Here is a 16,767-nt window from a genome sequence, read left to right on the forward strand (position 1 = left end):
TACCGTCAATATCTACGGGAGGAGCTGCGACGAGGCGATGATGAATACAGAGGTTGCGGTTAGTAGGGTGGGAATCATCAAGACACCAAACCATCCGATGTAAAGACGGTTTTCAGTGCTGGTGATCCAGTCGCAGAAGCGACCCCATAGGCTTGCGCTTTCGCGTCGTTCTAAAGTTGCGGTCATGGGAATTTTTGGTTTTCGAAAAGGAATTAGTGATTCCCCAGGCTAGTAAGCCTGTTACTATGTAGCATATCACAAAAACCTATCCGTGTCAACCAAAATCGATTGAGTCTCTAGAATTCTTGGATACAGAGGCTTTTTCCCCGTATCTCAAAATTTTTTGTCACTTATTTCACAACCTGGATTCCCTAAAACAAGGGGAGAGGGAGAAATGAAATTTCTCTCCTAGGTAATGCACGCCCCTAATCAATTTTGGTCTCTAAAAAATAAAAAAAAAAAAGAATCCTGCGTCAAGCCTTTTCATGGACGAAGCACTCCGCAGCTTTGCATCGGCCAACGTATTGTAAATATTGGAATAATTGACGAACTAAGGAGGAAGTAGTCGTCAACCCCTCACTCATCCATCTCTGCGTAGTGTTTCTCGATTCCCCGATACTTGCGCCCCGATTCCAATCCACAACGAAAAGATTGTGGATTGGAACTAATCTCATCTAAGCAAAACTAACGGAAGTGGGCAAAAGCTTTGTTAGCTTCCGCAACTTTATGAGTCTCTTCCTTCTTCCGTATGGCACTCCCAGAATTTCTGGCGGCATCTATCAATTCATCACTCGACCTTAAAGCCATACTTCGACCTGAGCGTTTTCGACATGCGATCAATGACCACCGGATGGCCAAAGCTTTTCCTTTTGCAGGTACTACTTCAATGGGAACTCGATAAGTTGATCCACCCACACGTTTGGTTTCTGTGACTACATCGGGAGTTACCCCACGCACTGCCTGTCGCAGAACAGACAGTGGGTTCCTATTTGTCTTTTATCTAATCCGCTTCATAGCCTGATAAAAAATCTGATAAGCTAGTGATTTTTTGCCGTTTTTCAGGATACGATCAACTAGCATGTTTGCCAATCGATTGCGATAAATTGGATCCGATTCGATATTTCTAATTTCGTTCGCTACACTGCTCCGATGTACCACGAGTTTACAACTACGTCAGACTTCAACCAATTTTTTTTTATGTCTTTTCCCGGCGGTGTTTTAAGCTACTATTTCGGCTTCTTCACTCCATATTGTAGAGTGGATCCACCGGTTAGTGGGGGATCTCCCTCCAAACTGCACGTGCGACTTTCGTCGAATACAGCTTTCCATATGATTGGGTAATAACTACGGTTTCCAACCAATTTTTATTCATCACATAAATCATATTTACTCATTGCACATTGAGTATCCGTCTCCCTCTCTTCCACGGAGGAAGAAGAAATAGGCATGGAAAGGAAAAATCTTGCAATTCAGTTATCTCACCAGTAATGTCCGTAGGTTTCCGATCCAATCGGTAGATGTAGGCAAAGTCTCCGTCAAATATTCGTAGTCTTAACCCGAACCTGTTCCGGAAGGAAAAGGCTTTTTTTTTTTCTCAGGTGGGAGTCCGGGTAAAACTCAACTTAACCTACTGAAGTAAAACACCTTAGACACCAAGTTGTTTCACACAAATAGACGGGTAATGGTCAATCTTTGCAGTAGCAGGCTTCGGTCCCCTGGCAATGTTGGGTCGGCTACACATTTAACATATCAGAACAATTGATACGGAATCGTTGCGATGATACGAGTTGCGACAATGCTCTGCAACGCACTGGAACGCCCTTTTTTACGATCTTTCACTCCTACAGCATCTAAGGCTCCTCTAACGATGTGATACCTAACGCCGGGTAGGTCTTTGACCCTTCCGCCTCTTACGAGGACCACCGAATGTTCCTGCAAATTGTGGCCAATACCTGGTATGTAAGCCGTTACCTCAAATTTGGAGGTTAATCGAACCCTGGCGACTTTACGTAGGGCAGAGTTGGGTTTTTTCGGTGTAGTTGTGAGATAGTCGACAGCTATAACGTCGCTATACAAAACCGTACGTGAGATTCGCATCTCATACGGCTCCTCGTCATTCAATTACTGTTGGGGGGAGAACTCTTCTCAATCGATTTCGACTATAAGTACAAAAATAAATTTACGAAAATAAATCTTACCCTTTTTCCTTGCAAATCCATTTTCAAAGTTTCGCCGTTGCGCCCCACCAATTTGCCGGATTGCAAAAAAGCGACGCAGATGGAAAAATGAAAAATCTCCCAAATTGATGCGTGGGTTTACCGATACAACGAGTTTTCCACCTTTGCGTCAATAATATGAGGCGGATTGAATATGGAGGAGATTGACGAGTCGGTATCAGCTTATCCACATGATTAATCATTTTCTGAGAAGGAATTCATTTTGAAATGAAGGCAGTTTCAACATCTCACTCTCGTTCTTCATTTCGTTCCGACGAGGCTACCTGAGGAGGATTCGGCAACCTAACGAACTACCCAATAAGAATAAGTAGGTGAACTAAACTATGGATCCATAGAAGATGGGAGGGATCTGATGACTATTTGTAGTTTACCATTGATGACGACGTGAACGTAGCAACGAGAAAAAAAAAAACTGGGGATCTAAAAAAAAACGGAGGGAATTAATTTAGTAGGTTCTTTCTTTTGGTGGTTGTGACTTAGTTAGCTTGTTCCGCGACGAGCCACTAGTAAAGCCCCGTTGCGCTTCACCCCTCCCCCTCCTCCCGCGAGCCAAATGAAAAGTTTGGGCTCCGGAGGAAAAAGATTGTACCACGCGAGCTGAGTGAGGTCAAGCTGACTCCACCGACAGTTGCTACTAGCAACCTCACACTTCGGAGATTGGGAGGGGGAGAGGCCGAAGGTCTAGCGGGGGGGGGGGGGGGAGCTAGTATTGGCAGGAGTGAAATGCTGGTATACCAAGTGGAGTTAGAGACTGTATTTAAGTATGGAGTTACAAAAGTATTGGGTATGAATAAAGGCAGCCTTGACTTTCTCGCGTCTCCTCTCTAGATCTATTTCAATTGAATCTGGGGACTTGCCGCATTAAAACTGCCTCCCAGTCTTTCCTGAGGTGGAACTAACGAGACGAAGCAAATGGACCAGTCACACCGGGTAATTCATTACCTCTGCTCATATCCCATCCCTGCGGTGCGGGATCCCTAACGGGAAAGAAAAAAAAAAAGAAGAAAGAACTTTGTCCATTACCCATATCTGCTTTCTTGCACCTGCTTCGCCTTCTCCAACTACGCCAGGTTTTCCAGATTGATTCGAATTGGATAGGGAAAGCATCTCGGGACTGTTTGTTGGTAAAAGATTTTCCCGGGGCGCCAGAACTACCGGTTTGGAGTCATCAAATTGAACCTGAGTTCAGCTTTTCCAAACTTATTCTAGACATATTTGTTTCTACCCCTTTCGGTTCGGAAATATGTAAGAGGCTTATGGGATTGACATAACTTGCCAGTAGGGATACACTCCGAGTGAGCTTCAAGATATGAGGCGAAGAAATCCAGATTGTGCCTAGAACTAGAAGTAAGAAACAACTTCCATTCAGCTTTCTCTGTGTCTAGATAAGTTATAAGTGGTAGAACTACTAATCTCGTGGAGAGTTTGATCCTGGCTCAGGATGAACGCTGGCGGCATGCCTAACACATGCAAGTCGGACGGGAGACATCCTCGTGGTGTTTCCAGTGGCGGACGGGTGAGTAACGCGTAAGAACCTGCCCCTGGGAGGGGTACAACGGCTGGAAACGGTTGCTAATACCCCATACGCTGAGGAGCAAAAGGGAGGGATCCGCCCAAGGAGGGGCTTGCGTCTGATTAGCTTGTTGGTGAGGCAATGGCTTACCAAGGCAACGATCAGTAGCTGGTCTGAGAGGATGATCAGCCACACTGGGACTGAGACACGGCCCAGACTCCTACGGGAGGCAGCAGTGGGGAATCTTCCGCAATGGGCGAAAGCCTGACGGAGCAATGCCGCGTGGAGGCAGAAGGCCCACGGGTCGTAAACTCCTTTTCTCAGAGAAGAAGCAGTGACGGTATCTGAGGAATAAGCATCGGCTAACTCTGTGCCAGCAGCCGCGGTAAGACAGGGGATGCAAGCGTTATCCGGAATGATTGCGGCGTAAAGCGGTACTGCTAGTTGGCTCCTATAAGTCCGCGTCAAATCCCAGGCTTAGTGAGGCTCAACCCCGGACAGCGATGGAAACTACTGGCTGGAGTACGTAGGGGCGGAGGGAATTTACCGGTGGAGCGGTGAAATGCGTAGAGTATCGGAAAGAACGATCCAGAGGTGATTCTTCCGATATCTACGCATTTCACCGCTCCACGGAAATTCCCTCCGCCCCTACCGTACTCAGCCCAGTAGTTTTCCATCGCTGTCCGGGGTTGAGCCCTGGGATTTGACAGCGGACAAAGGAGCCACCTACAGACGCTTTACGCCAATCATTCCGGATAACGCTTGCATCCCCTGTCTTACCGCGGCTGCTGGCACAGAGATAGCCGATGCTTATTCCTCAGATACCGTCACTGCTTCTTCTCTGAGAAAAGGAGTTTACGACCCGTGGGCCTTCTGCTCCACGCGGCATTGCTCCGTCAGGCTTTCGCCATTGCGGAAATTCCCCACTGCTGCCTCCCGTAGGGTCTGGCCGCTCATCCAGTGTGGCTGATCATCCTCTAGACCACTACTGATCGTTGCCTTGTAACCATTGCCTCACCAACAACTAATCAGGATAAGCACGCAAGCCCCTCCTTGGGCGGATCCTCCCTTTTGCTCCTCAGCGTATGGGGTATTAGCAACCGTTTCCAGCGTTGTACCCCTCCCAGGGGCAGGTTCTTACGCGTTACTCACCCGTCCGCCACTGGAAACACCACGAGGATGTCTCCCGTCCGACTTGCATGTGTTAGGCATGCCGCCAGCGTTCATCCTGAGCCAGGATCAAACTCTCCACGAGATTAGTAGTTCTACCACTTATAACTTATCTAGACACAGAGAAAGCTGAATGGAAGTTGTTTCTTACTTCTAGTTCTAGGCACAATCTGGATTTCTTCGCCTCATATCTTGAAGCTCACTCGGAGTGTATCCCTACTGGCAAGTTATGTCAATCCCATAAGCCTCTTACATATTTCCGAACCGAAAGGGGTAGAAACAAATATGTCTAGAATAAGTTTGGAAAAGCTGAACTCAGTTCAATTTGATGACTCCAAACCGGTAGTTCTGGCGCCCCGGGAAAATCTTTTACCAACAAACAGTCCCGAGATGCTTTCCCTATCCAATTCGAATCAATCGGAAAACCTGGCGTAGTTGGAGAAGGCGAAGCAGGTGCAAGAAAGCAGATATGGTAATGGACAAAGTTCTTTCTTCTTTTTTTTTTCTTTCCCGTTAGGGATCCCGCACCGCAGGGATGGGATATGAGCAGAGGTAATGAATTACCCGGTTGACTGGTCCATTTGCTTCGTCTCGTTAGTTCCACCTCAGGAAAGACTGGGGGCAGTTTTAATGCGGCAAGTCCCCAGATTCAATTGGAAATAGATCTAGGAGACGCGAGAAAGAAGGCTGCCTTTATTCATACCCAATACTTTTGTAACTCCATACTTAAATACAGTCTCTAACTCCACTTGGTATACCAGCATTTCACTCCTGCCAATACTAGCTCCCCCCCCCCCCCCGCTAGACCTTCGGCCTCTCCCCCTCCCAATCTCCGAAGTGTGAGGTTGCTAGTAGCAACTGTCGGTGGAGTCAGCTTGACCTCACTCAGCTCGCGTGGTACAATCTTTTCCTCCGGAGCCCAAACTTTTCATTTGGCTCGCGGGAGGAGGGGGAGGGTGAAGCGCAACGGGGCTTTACTAGTGGCTCGTCGCGGAACAAGCTAACTAAGTCACAACCACCAAAAGAAAGAACCTACTAAATTAATTCCCTCCGTTTTTTTTTTAGATCCCCATTTTTTTTTTCTCGTTGCTACGTTCACGTCGTCATCAATGGTAAACTACAAATAGTCATCAGATCCCTCCCATCTTCTATGGATCCATAGTTTAGTTCACCTACTTATTCTTATTGGGTAGTTCGTTAGGTTGCCGAATCCTCCTCAGGTAGCCTCGTCGGAACGAAATGAAGAACGAGAGTGAGATGTTGAAACTGCCTTCATTTCAAAATGAATTCCTTCTCAGAAAATGATTAATCATGTGGATAAGCTGATACCGACTCGTCAATCTCCTCCATATTCAATCCGCCTCATATTATTGACGCAAAGGTGGAAAACTCGTTGTATCGGTAAACCCACGCATCAATTTGGGAGATTTTTCATTTTTCCATCTGCGTCGCTTTTTTGCAATCCGCAAATTGTGGGGCGCAACGGCGAAACTTTGAAAATGGATTTGCAAGGAAAAAGGGTAAGATTTATTTTCGTAAATTTATTTTTGTACTTATAGTCGAATCGATTGAGAAGAGTTCTCCCCCCAACAGTAATTGAATGACGAGGAGCCGTATGAGATGCGAATCTCACGTACGGTTTTGTATAGCGACGTTATAGCTGTCGACTATCTCACAACTACACCGAAAAAACCCAACTCTGCCCTACGTAAAGTCGCCAGGGTTCGATTAACCTCCAAATTGAGGTAACGGCTTACATACCAGGTATTGGCCACAATTTGCAGGAACATTCGGTGGTCCTCGTAAGAGGCGGAAGGGTCAAAGACCTACCCGGCGTTAGGTATCACATCGTTAGAGGAGCCTTAGATGCTGTAGGAGTGAAAGATCGTAAAAAAGGGCGTTCCAGTGCGTTGCAGAGCATTGTCGCAACTCGTATCATCGCAACGATTCCGTATCAATTGTTCTGATATGTTAAATGTGTAGCCGACCCAACATTGCCAGGGGACCGAAGCCTGCTACTGCAAAGATTGACCATTACCCGTCTATTTGTGTGAAACAACTTGGTGTCTAAGGTGTTTTACTTCAGTAGGTTAAGTTGAGTTTTACCCGACTCCCACCTGAGAAAAAAAAAAAGCCTTTTCCTTCCGGAACAGGTTCGGGTTAAGACTACGAATATTTGACGGAGACTTTGCCTACATCTACCGATTGGATCGGGAAACCTACGGACATTACTGGTGAGATAACTGAATTGCAAGATTTTTCCTTTCCATGCCTATTTCTTCTTCCTCCGTGGAAGAGAGGGAGACGGATACTCAATGTGCAATGAGTAAATATGATTTATGATGAATAAAAATTGGTTGGAAACCGTAGTTATTACCCAATCATATGGAAAGCTGTATTCGACGAAAGTCGCACGTGCAGTTTGGAGGGAGATCCCCCACTAACCGGTGGATCCACTCTACAATATGGAGTGAAGAAGCCGAAATAGTAGCTTAAAACACCGCCGGGAAAAGACATAAAAAAAAATTGGTTGAAGTCTGACGTAGTTGTAAACTCGTGGTACATCGGAGCAGTGTAGCGAACGAAATTAGAAATATCGAATCGGATCCAATTTATCGCAATCGATTGGCAAACATGCTAGTTGATCGTATCCTGAAAAACGGCAAAAAATCACTAGCTTATCAGATTTTTTATCAGGCTATGAAGCGGATTAGATAAAAGACAAATAGGAACCCACTGTCTGTTCTGCGACAGGCAGTGCGTGGGTAACTCCCGATGTAGTCACAGAAACCAAACGTGTGGGTGGATCAACTTATCGAGTTCCCATTGAAGTAGTACCTGCAAAAGGAAAAGCTTTGGCCATCGGTGGTCATTGATCGCATGTCGAAAACGCTCAGGTCGAAGTATGGCTTTAAGGTCGAGTGATGAATTGATAGATGCCGCCAGAAATTCTGGGAGTGCCATACGGAAGAAGGAAGAGACTCATAAAGTTGCGGAAGCTAACAAAGCTTTTGCCCACTTCCGTTAGTTTTGCTTAGATGAGATTAGTTCCAATCCACAATCTTTTCGTTGTGGATTGGAATCGGGGCGCAAGTATCGGGGAATCGAGAAACACTACGCAGAGATGGATGAGTGAGGGGTTGACGACTACTTCCTCCTTAGTTCGTCAATTATTCCAATATTTACAATACGTTGGCCGATGCAAAGCTGCGGAGTGCTTCGTCCATGAAAAGGCTTGACGCAGGATTCTTTTTTTTTTTTATTTTTTAGAGACCAAAATTGATTAGGGGCGTGCATTACCTAGGAGAGAAATTTCATTTCTCCCTCTCCCCTTGTTTTAGGGAATCCAGGTTGTGAAATAAGTGACAAAAAATTTTGAGATACGGGAAAAAGCCTCTGTATCCAAGAATTCTAGAGACTCAATCGATTTTGGTTGACACGGATAGGTTTTTGTGATATGCTACATAGTAACAGGCTTACTAGCCTGGGGAATCACTAATTCCTTTTCGAAAACCAAAAATTCCCATGACCGCAACTTTAGAACGACGCGAAAGCGCAAGCCTATGGGGTCGCTTCTGCGACTGGATCACCAGCACTGAAAACCGTCTTTACATCGGATGGTTTGGTGTCTTGATGATTCCCACCCTACTAACCGCAACCTCTGTATTCATCATCGCCTTCGTCGCAGCTCCTCCCGTAGATATTGACGGTATTCGCGAGCCCGTTTCTGGTTCTTTGCTATACGGTAACAACATTATCTCTGGCGCTATCATCCCTACTTCTGCAGCTATTGGGTTACACTTCTACCCAATCTGGGAAGCAGCTTCCGTCGATGAATGGCTTTACAATGGTGGTCCCTACGAACTGATCGTTCTTCTTCACTTCCTACTTGGTGTAGCTTGCTACATGGGTCGCGAATGGGAACTAAGCTTCCGTTTAGGTATGCGCCCCTGGATTGCTGTCGCTTATTCAGCTCCAGTCGCAGCTGCTGCCGCCGTCTTCCTGATCTATCCAATTGGTCAAGGAAGTTTCTCTGACGGTATGCCTCTGGGCATTTCTGGTACTTTCAACTTCATGATCGTATTCCAGGCTGAGCACAACATCCTTATGCATCCTTTCCACATGTTGGGTGTAGCTGGCGTATTCGGCGGCTCTCTATTCAGTGCTATGCATGGTTCTTTGGTAACTTCTAGTTTGATTAGAGAAACTACTGAGAATGAGTCTGCCAATGCAGGTTATAAGTTTGGTCAAGAAGAAGAAACTTACAACATTGTAGCTGCTCACGGCTACTTCGGTCGTTTGATCTTCCAATATGCTAGCTTCAACAATTCTCGTTCTCTACACTTCTTCTTAGCTGCTTGGCCCGTGGTAGGTATCTGGTTCACCGCCTTAGGCATCAGTACTATGGCATTCAACTTGAATGGTTTTAACTTCAACCAATCTGTGGTTGACAGCCAAGGTCGCGTTATAAACACCTGGCTGACATCATAAACCGCGCCAACCTAGGTATGGAAGTCATGCATGAACGTAACGCTCATAACTTCCCCTTAGACTTAGCCTCTGTCGACGCCCCTTCTATAAACGGATAATATCCGTCTGGTTAGGCAGCACAGCTGGATACCAAACCCTTCAATTTAAGAAGATATAGTTTGGTATCCAATGAAAAGGAAAAGGTAAGGTCCGTACGGTGGAGCAAAAAGGGAGAGGATAACGGACTGTCACAATCTCACGGTCATCAGTTTCCCATCTCGAATTGAGAAGAACGAAGAATTGGAATATCCTTCCGGGATTTCCTAATTGAAAAGAGTTACTAATTTGATTCGCTGAATTCTTGTAACCTTTCAATCTTTTGGGTAGAAGGAGTTGGGAGTACATTCCTCATTTTGCAGATTCTATGTTGTCTTGTTAGATACATGCAGTTAATATGGATGTGTATCATCCAAATAAGCTATCTAGCTTAACAGATGGATCTCGTTCACATTTGGGGAGCCCCTTAACAAAAGCAAGTGGCAAAAGGGGCGGACGTAGCCAAGTGGATCAAGGCAATGGATTGTGGATCCATCACGCGCGGGTTCAATCCCCGTCGTTCGCCCATCCGAGTAATTCAATACTACTGCTCCGCCCGCTTAAGGCAGGGAAAATTTGCCGAGTTGGGTGGGATATATGCGGGTCTCCTCGACAATAACATCTGAGAATTCCCAATTTCATTCCAGCTTCGGATGCAACTATTTACGGAAAGAACCAGACTCGTCTGATAGATTTCCTCCATCACATCTTGAAATGTTCGAAATTCTCAGTATAATAAATATGGGAAATAGATAGATAAGTAGTCTCAGAACTAATATGGGAAAAAAGCTATGGTAAAAAAGGTGATAGAAAAAGGAAGAGGAGTAAGGGGCCGAGATTATTCATCTAAAGTTTGGGACTTCTTAGAAATCGATGCATTAAACTACTTCTCCGAATCATTGAAAAACCACTATCTCGAAGAACTTGTAGTTAGTCCAGCTTCCACTGCTGAACCTTTCATCAGATTATCTGACTTGTGATTTCTAAGTTTACTGTTTCTACGTAATCTGCGTCATTCAATAATGAGGGGTAGTGGCGTCACCCTGGAAATGCTGATGTTGCTGGCGATACCAATTTTTATGCATTGCCTGAGTTACAAAAATTCGATTGATAGGGGTTTTGTATTAGCAAAAGTCATTGATGGAGGTGAGGGGATAAGAAAGAAACAGACGGAAAATTATGGCAATTTCTCCTACGATTGCTTCCTCCAATTCAAGAGATTTTTATCCGTCGGAAGAGATGGGAAGAGAGAAATACTGGAGCCCTACTACTTAGGTTTGAACAAAGATATTTCAATTTCTGCAAGTTCTTCAAAGGAGGAAAGAGAAATCCGTTATGATGTCACGACTCCCTTGCCTTCCGGTAGGTGGAAGGCACGCATAATGAGGAGGGATTCCCTACTATTTGGCGGGATAGATTCAAGGGAAAACTGAAGGGATTCAAGTGGTTCGTGGGGTAGGTATCTGCAAGATTTAGTTAGGTTTTTTCAAATTCTATAAAAACTTGGTAGTTTCCAAAAACGGAAGTGACTGCCACCAAAACAATTTTGATTCGTTGCTTCTCCGGGAAATCTGTGACAAGCAAGATCTGGGTCGGTTACAAGCAATACGGTTGGGAAACAATTCATTAAGTTCCGTAGTATTGTACCCCTTTGAATCTGAATCCGCAGATTCAGCCGATCCCCGGAGGGACGGATCGGCATTTCCCTCTGAGCAAGAAGTCTTTTCCAACTTGTATTCGTTTACGTCTCGTGAGAAAACAATATTGTTTCGCAACTCTATATCTGGATTAGATTATGGAGAAGATGAGGGAGGCTTTCCCGTTCTACATGCTTATTCACAAGTTAGAAATCAATTAATAAACCGACTCACCAACTTCCTTTCGATAATTAGGAAATCAAACCTTCCTCTTGGTGGGAAAATAGTTATTGACGTCAGTAATAGGATCAAATCCGAGAGAGTCTTTTTTCCATCGGGAATGAAAAAAAATATGCCGTTTACCAAAATATCTGGCAAGAAACTTAGGTTAGCAAGTGGCGGATACTTCGACTTCGTTGAGATTTTCCCAACCTATTTTAAAGCATCCTTAGAGATACCTAGGGAAACAACTAATCAAAATGGAAATACTAATTTTTTAGACGAATTGGAAGGAGGGGGGAACCTAGATTCAATTTATTCTCTAGTTAGATTATATGGGCGAAATAGAATCATACCTCTCTACTCAACATACATATTTCTTCTCCACGATTATTTTTGTGCGTTATCCACTGAATATTTCTTCCGAATCAAATATTGGTTGGATGGCTGGACGGGTGGCAGAGTATACATCAGTTTCACGGGAATTGCAACTGAAGAAACAGTATTCAAGTGGAAGGATGACGTAGAGCGTCTATCGAACGAATATGTTACCTCCCATATTGGTCAGTGTAGGAATGTTCAATCAAATCTGTATAGACGGCTCGATGCAACACGGAATTTGTATGTTTCGCCTGTTAAGAAATTCTTGGAGAAGCAATGAAGTACAACTTGGCAGAATTAATCTGCCGTGTGTCACTAGTGGGAAACGAGTTGCTAAATAAGACTGGTGTCAGTCTCCGTAGTACCAATAGACATACCAAGAAATATTTTCACCGATTTCTCGATGTGTTATTTCTTTCCAAAATGATTGTTGCTGAGGCTACTCGCCAGAAAATTCTGATAGATACCGTTGATTACTGCATCGAAAAATTGGACGACATAGATTTTGAAAAATTGAACAAAATGGATCGTATTGAGCTTGATTTTTTCTCAAGTTTATCCGATGGTTACATTGACGAAGAGATACTTCTTTTCAAAACAATTCTTGAAGAAAGAAAAAGTTTCTTAGTCGAGTCTAGACTGTTAACAAGTGAAAAATCGGTAGGCTCCTCGACTGCGCTAAAACCTGCGTCGAATTTCACCTCTCTCGGGTTGTCTTGCATCGAAGCTATCCGAGCAGGATTCTCGGGTGAGGCTCTTTCTATTATGGGGAGACAAAATTGGAATCTGTTTGTGTGTGATTTAAGCCGTGGGGGAATTCAATTAGGAATATTGGTGAGAGTCTTCCAAAAAACATTTCCGATCAAATGGATGAAATAAACAACTCACCTATACGGAGCCGGGCTGGAAACAACTTTATCCAGAGAATCAAAAGGGTTTCTTCGTCGGGAACTGTAGCAATAGTTATCTCGACGTGTTAGAAAACTTTTATTTGAGCTCCGACGAGAAAGCCATCTCCTCATCTGATATCCTTTCACTTATTCACCTCCAATTGTCAGATTCGTTATCATCCAATTTTTCGAAACAAACGGCAGGGGAGGTAGCTGATCACTTACTCACACCAATTCAACTTATTTCGCCTAACCTGCATGAATCCGCGACCATAGTAACTCATTTGGATGGACTTCCCAATTCTATTTCGGATCTGAATGGGTTACTGGCAAGTTTGAGCTCATCCCCCCGTGAAGCGACAGACTCGTTCCTATTTTCGTGTAGTAATGATGGAGTTTCTTTGGAGGAGGCGTCGAGAAACTCCGACTCGTGGTCGGATCATCAGCGAACCCAACCTCGTCGGAATCTGCTGGTATTAGATCGAGTCAATTCGGAGAAGTTTTTCAAAGATGGATTAGACTCGAGAAATGGTTCCCCCACGAGTCAAGTCTATCGAAACGGGTTGTCTATTGAGTATTTTTGGGAACCGAAAAAATTGGATACACCTTATTGGTCGCTAAGATTCTCATTATTCAATGGCGTAACATCAAGATTTATAGCGGGATCAATTGGGAGGATGTTACCCGCCAAGATGCGGGGTTCGCAGATTCATCTGCCCGGGAAGAAGCTACTTGCCCGTCCCATTTCATCAATTTCAATGAATTATCAGAAGATTTGAACAGATATAAGATCTCTTGGATTTTCTGGAGAGACAGTATCGGCGAAAATTGGAGCTTATTGGGAGATTATATACCCCTGTTTTTTACCCCCACCTGGTGGAGATACTTCTGCGATCTAATTACAAAAGCATATCCGGAAATAGTACTTAAGATAAGTTACGACTCAAATCATGATCTTCGTAGAATTTCTGAAGGAATTGCTAGGGGTTTAGTAGGTAGCGCGAAGGGCTATTTACTCCGAAGCCTGCAAAGGCTAGGATTGATATTCGGAAACAATTCTATTAATACTATATCATCCGAGACAGATCTTCTCATTCTCGAAAAAATCCCTGATAAAGCGGAGATTTTACATCCGGGGGAATGGTCGGTATCTCAATTTTCCAATAGGCCTATCTCCTATTGCTGCATCCTCTCAATATTACTTGTTCTCCTGTCATTGAAACATCCTTTGTCTGCCGTTTCGGGTTCCAATTCCTTTCATTTGTGGAAACGTTTTGCTACTATTGACTATTTAACAGACCCAATGCGTGGATCCTATTTGAGAAAGGTAATGTATTCCCCCCCGACAAGCTAAATGTTAACAAGAGATCTACTAATTCATTCTCTCAATAGATTCTTGAATTGTGTAAGTAATATACTTTTTTTCCTTTTCGTGAAAAATGAAATTGATTCGTGGATATTTCGTAGAGAAAGCTCTGATATTTTAGATAGTAATAAAGAACTACTGACTCAACATTTGGTAACGACTAAGATTCTCTACAGGTATGCATCGAAATCAAAATTCAATTATGATTTATCGAGCAACAAGATTTTTCATGAACCTTACCCGCAAGATAGATCCAACGTTTTGGCATACTTACTTCAATTCTGGCAAAATGATCTATTGGGTCACAAGATTCGTAAGTTGGATCCTGCGGAGAAGTGGGCTTTTTCCGCCCTTGGAGAGATATTCTATTTTCGGCAACAACAAGGCGAAGAGACAGTCTACTAAATATGCCATGTCGTGACATACCTATTTCACTCCAATCGGGATTATTACCATCCAAAGGAATTTTGCTAGTAGGACCTGTAGAAACTGGCAGATCCTCTCTTATTAGAGATGTAGCATCCAACTCCTACTTTCCAGTGGTGAAACTACCACTCAAAAAATTCATATACAACCGATCTTTTTTCAATAATGTACGTGGAAATTTCATCTCGAAAGAGAGCGTACACCGATTAAATATCGTCTTTGAAATAGCGAAAGAAATGTCTCCTTGTACATTATGGATTCAAGATATTCATGAATTGAATATTTGTCGTTCGTATAATAAGCTAGAAGCTGATCCCAAATTTCTACTTTGCCAAATATTGAAGAGTATTGGTCACAAGCTCGGCAACTCCGACATCCGCGAGAATGTCGTTATTGCCACGACTCACGTACCTGCGAGGATAGATCCAGCTTCAGTAGCTCCGAATCGGTTAAACTAATTAATAAATTTTCGGAGGTCCAATGGGCGTCAACGTCAGAAAGAATTGTCAATTCTATTACGTATCAAAGGTTTCGAGGTAGGGGCTAATCCGACTCTTCTTGAGAGTACTGTGTCTGGAACTGCAGGTTATAGTAAACGAGATTTACTTCTTCTCGCTAATGAAGCGTTATTGATAGGTACTTCCAAAGGGAGAAAGTTTGTATGTAGCAACACAATTGGATTAGCTTTGCATAGGCAACATTCGACTGTTAGTGATATGGGCAATGAGATGGAATCTAATTCTGAATGGGAAATCTCTTCCTACAAGATGGCAGAAGTAAAGAATAGTTTGACAGATATTTCTCTCACAACTTTTCCATTTATTGGTCGTGACGAGTTAAAAATGCGATTTTATTACTTGTCTAACTGGTATGTGGAACCTTCAACAACCGAATCAACAATTGATGAATTCACTATGTTTTTTGCATCTCCCAGAGCTAATAGCCAAATTAGTAGCTCGCGATTCGTTCCAAATGGATAGGGGAAAAGAAGATAATTTCATTGTTATCGACAAACTCGTAGAGAATGACTTAAACCTAGCTTGTGGCGTCCTAGAAAACCTCTCGAATAATTTCCCACGTCCGGAAATTTGTAGGGGAGAGAGCCGGCGCAGTAATAGTTTTCCTCCCCCTCTTCCTATTGGAAAACCCAAGTATTGCTCAGGTGTAACCTCTCTAAGTCGCTCTTCCAAATCTCTGAAAAGAGGGAGAATTAGTAGTCTAACCGATTTCGAGATGCAACAGTCACCCGAATTAAGAAACTCAGCGGCAGAGATATCGCGTGAGATTACTTGGTCCCGCAAGGCTTGGCGTCTCCGTTTCCTGCGAAGCGGGACTTACGAATTGATGGGGGTATTATCCGAACCCAACCATTTGTATAACTTAATTCTTCTTTACTACAATCAGAATTACATACCCCAACAAGATTTTGAATTCAGTAAGATTAGGGGAAAGAGAAGTAAGTGGCGCGAGAAAAGCGGGTATCTTTTCAGCTTCGAGAAATCTGTCACTAATGGAACAGATAATTCCATTAAAAGATTGGAAAACCGATTGGATAATATGTTGTTACGTGAGCAATTTCTCGAATTGGGAATCTCTGGCGATTCATCTAATGAGTATGAAACACATTGTGATCGATTGAATGAAATGACTCGACTCTTCGGGGGGCGCTTCATCTGGGACCCCATGCTTCTGTTCCAGCCAGACCCTAACATTCCTTCCCTGCGCCGCAACTTGTTGTCAACGAAAGAACTGGCACGGAGGCTTCACACCATTTACGGTATGAGAAGGCAGCGCCTTCAGAAGATGTCAAATAATAAAATTAAAGATTTTTCCTCTATAGCGAAGAGAATCCAAAATTGAAACCCGACTCATCTCTCAATCGGCGGAATAATCTTCCTCTGGAAGAGGAGGAGCGAGATTCCGAATACGTCAGGGAAACCTCTTCCGTAGATATACATCTGCAATATCCGCAGATATTTACTCCCGTTCGTTTGGGTTGCTACGCGGTAGCGGAGGATTTCCCGGAACGATTTCTTCGGTTTAGGCTTCTGGTTCATAGAAACAAATGGCTGAGACGGAACCGTTCCCCATTTCGGGATTTTCTTATTTATAATATGTTGCTTGAAACTTATGAATATCTATCCAATCCGTTTCGGTTTGTAAAGCATCACTGGATTGAACAATGAAACAATTCCTTCATGAAAGTTCGATGTCATGAAACAACTGTTGTTTCCTCACCTAGATACTCCCCACTCCGTTTAGATCTCTAGCCATAGAATTGGAAGCCAACTCACTCAGTAGGAGGAAGATCTCTATTTTCCTTTTACTGATACGGAAAATCTAATTATAGCATTTCAAAAAG

The 16,767-nt window shown here is 43.7% G+C and overlaps 1 protein-coding gene across 1 annotated transcript; it reads right to left on the reverse strand.

Annotated features, from left to right (window-relative positions):
• Positions 1 to 246: 246 nt before the first annotated feature.
• LOC147453099 (uncharacterized) lies at positions 247 to 2,583 on the reverse strand. The gene is made up of 2 exons (XM_086518603.1): positions 1,812 to 2,583; positions 247 to 956 (listed from the first exon to the last, which is right to left on the reverse strand). The coding sequence occupies exons 1-2, from the start codon at positions 2,095 to 2,097 to the stop codon at positions 685 to 687; spliced, it is 558 nt and encodes a 185-aa protein (XP_086374729.1). The 5' UTR covers positions 2,098 to 2,583; the 3' UTR covers positions 247 to 684.
• Between the last annotated feature and the right edge of the window lie 14,184 nt (positions 2,584 to 16,767).

This window comes from Adiantum capillus-veneris, chromosome 8 (assembly GCF_014529385.1).
Source record: "Adiantum capillus-veneris isolate H3 chromosome 8, ASM1452938v2, whole genome shotgun sequence".
NCBI classification, from domain to species: domain Eukaryota; kingdom Viridiplantae; phylum Streptophyta; class Polypodiopsida; order Polypodiales; family Pteridaceae; genus Adiantum; species Adiantum capillus-veneris.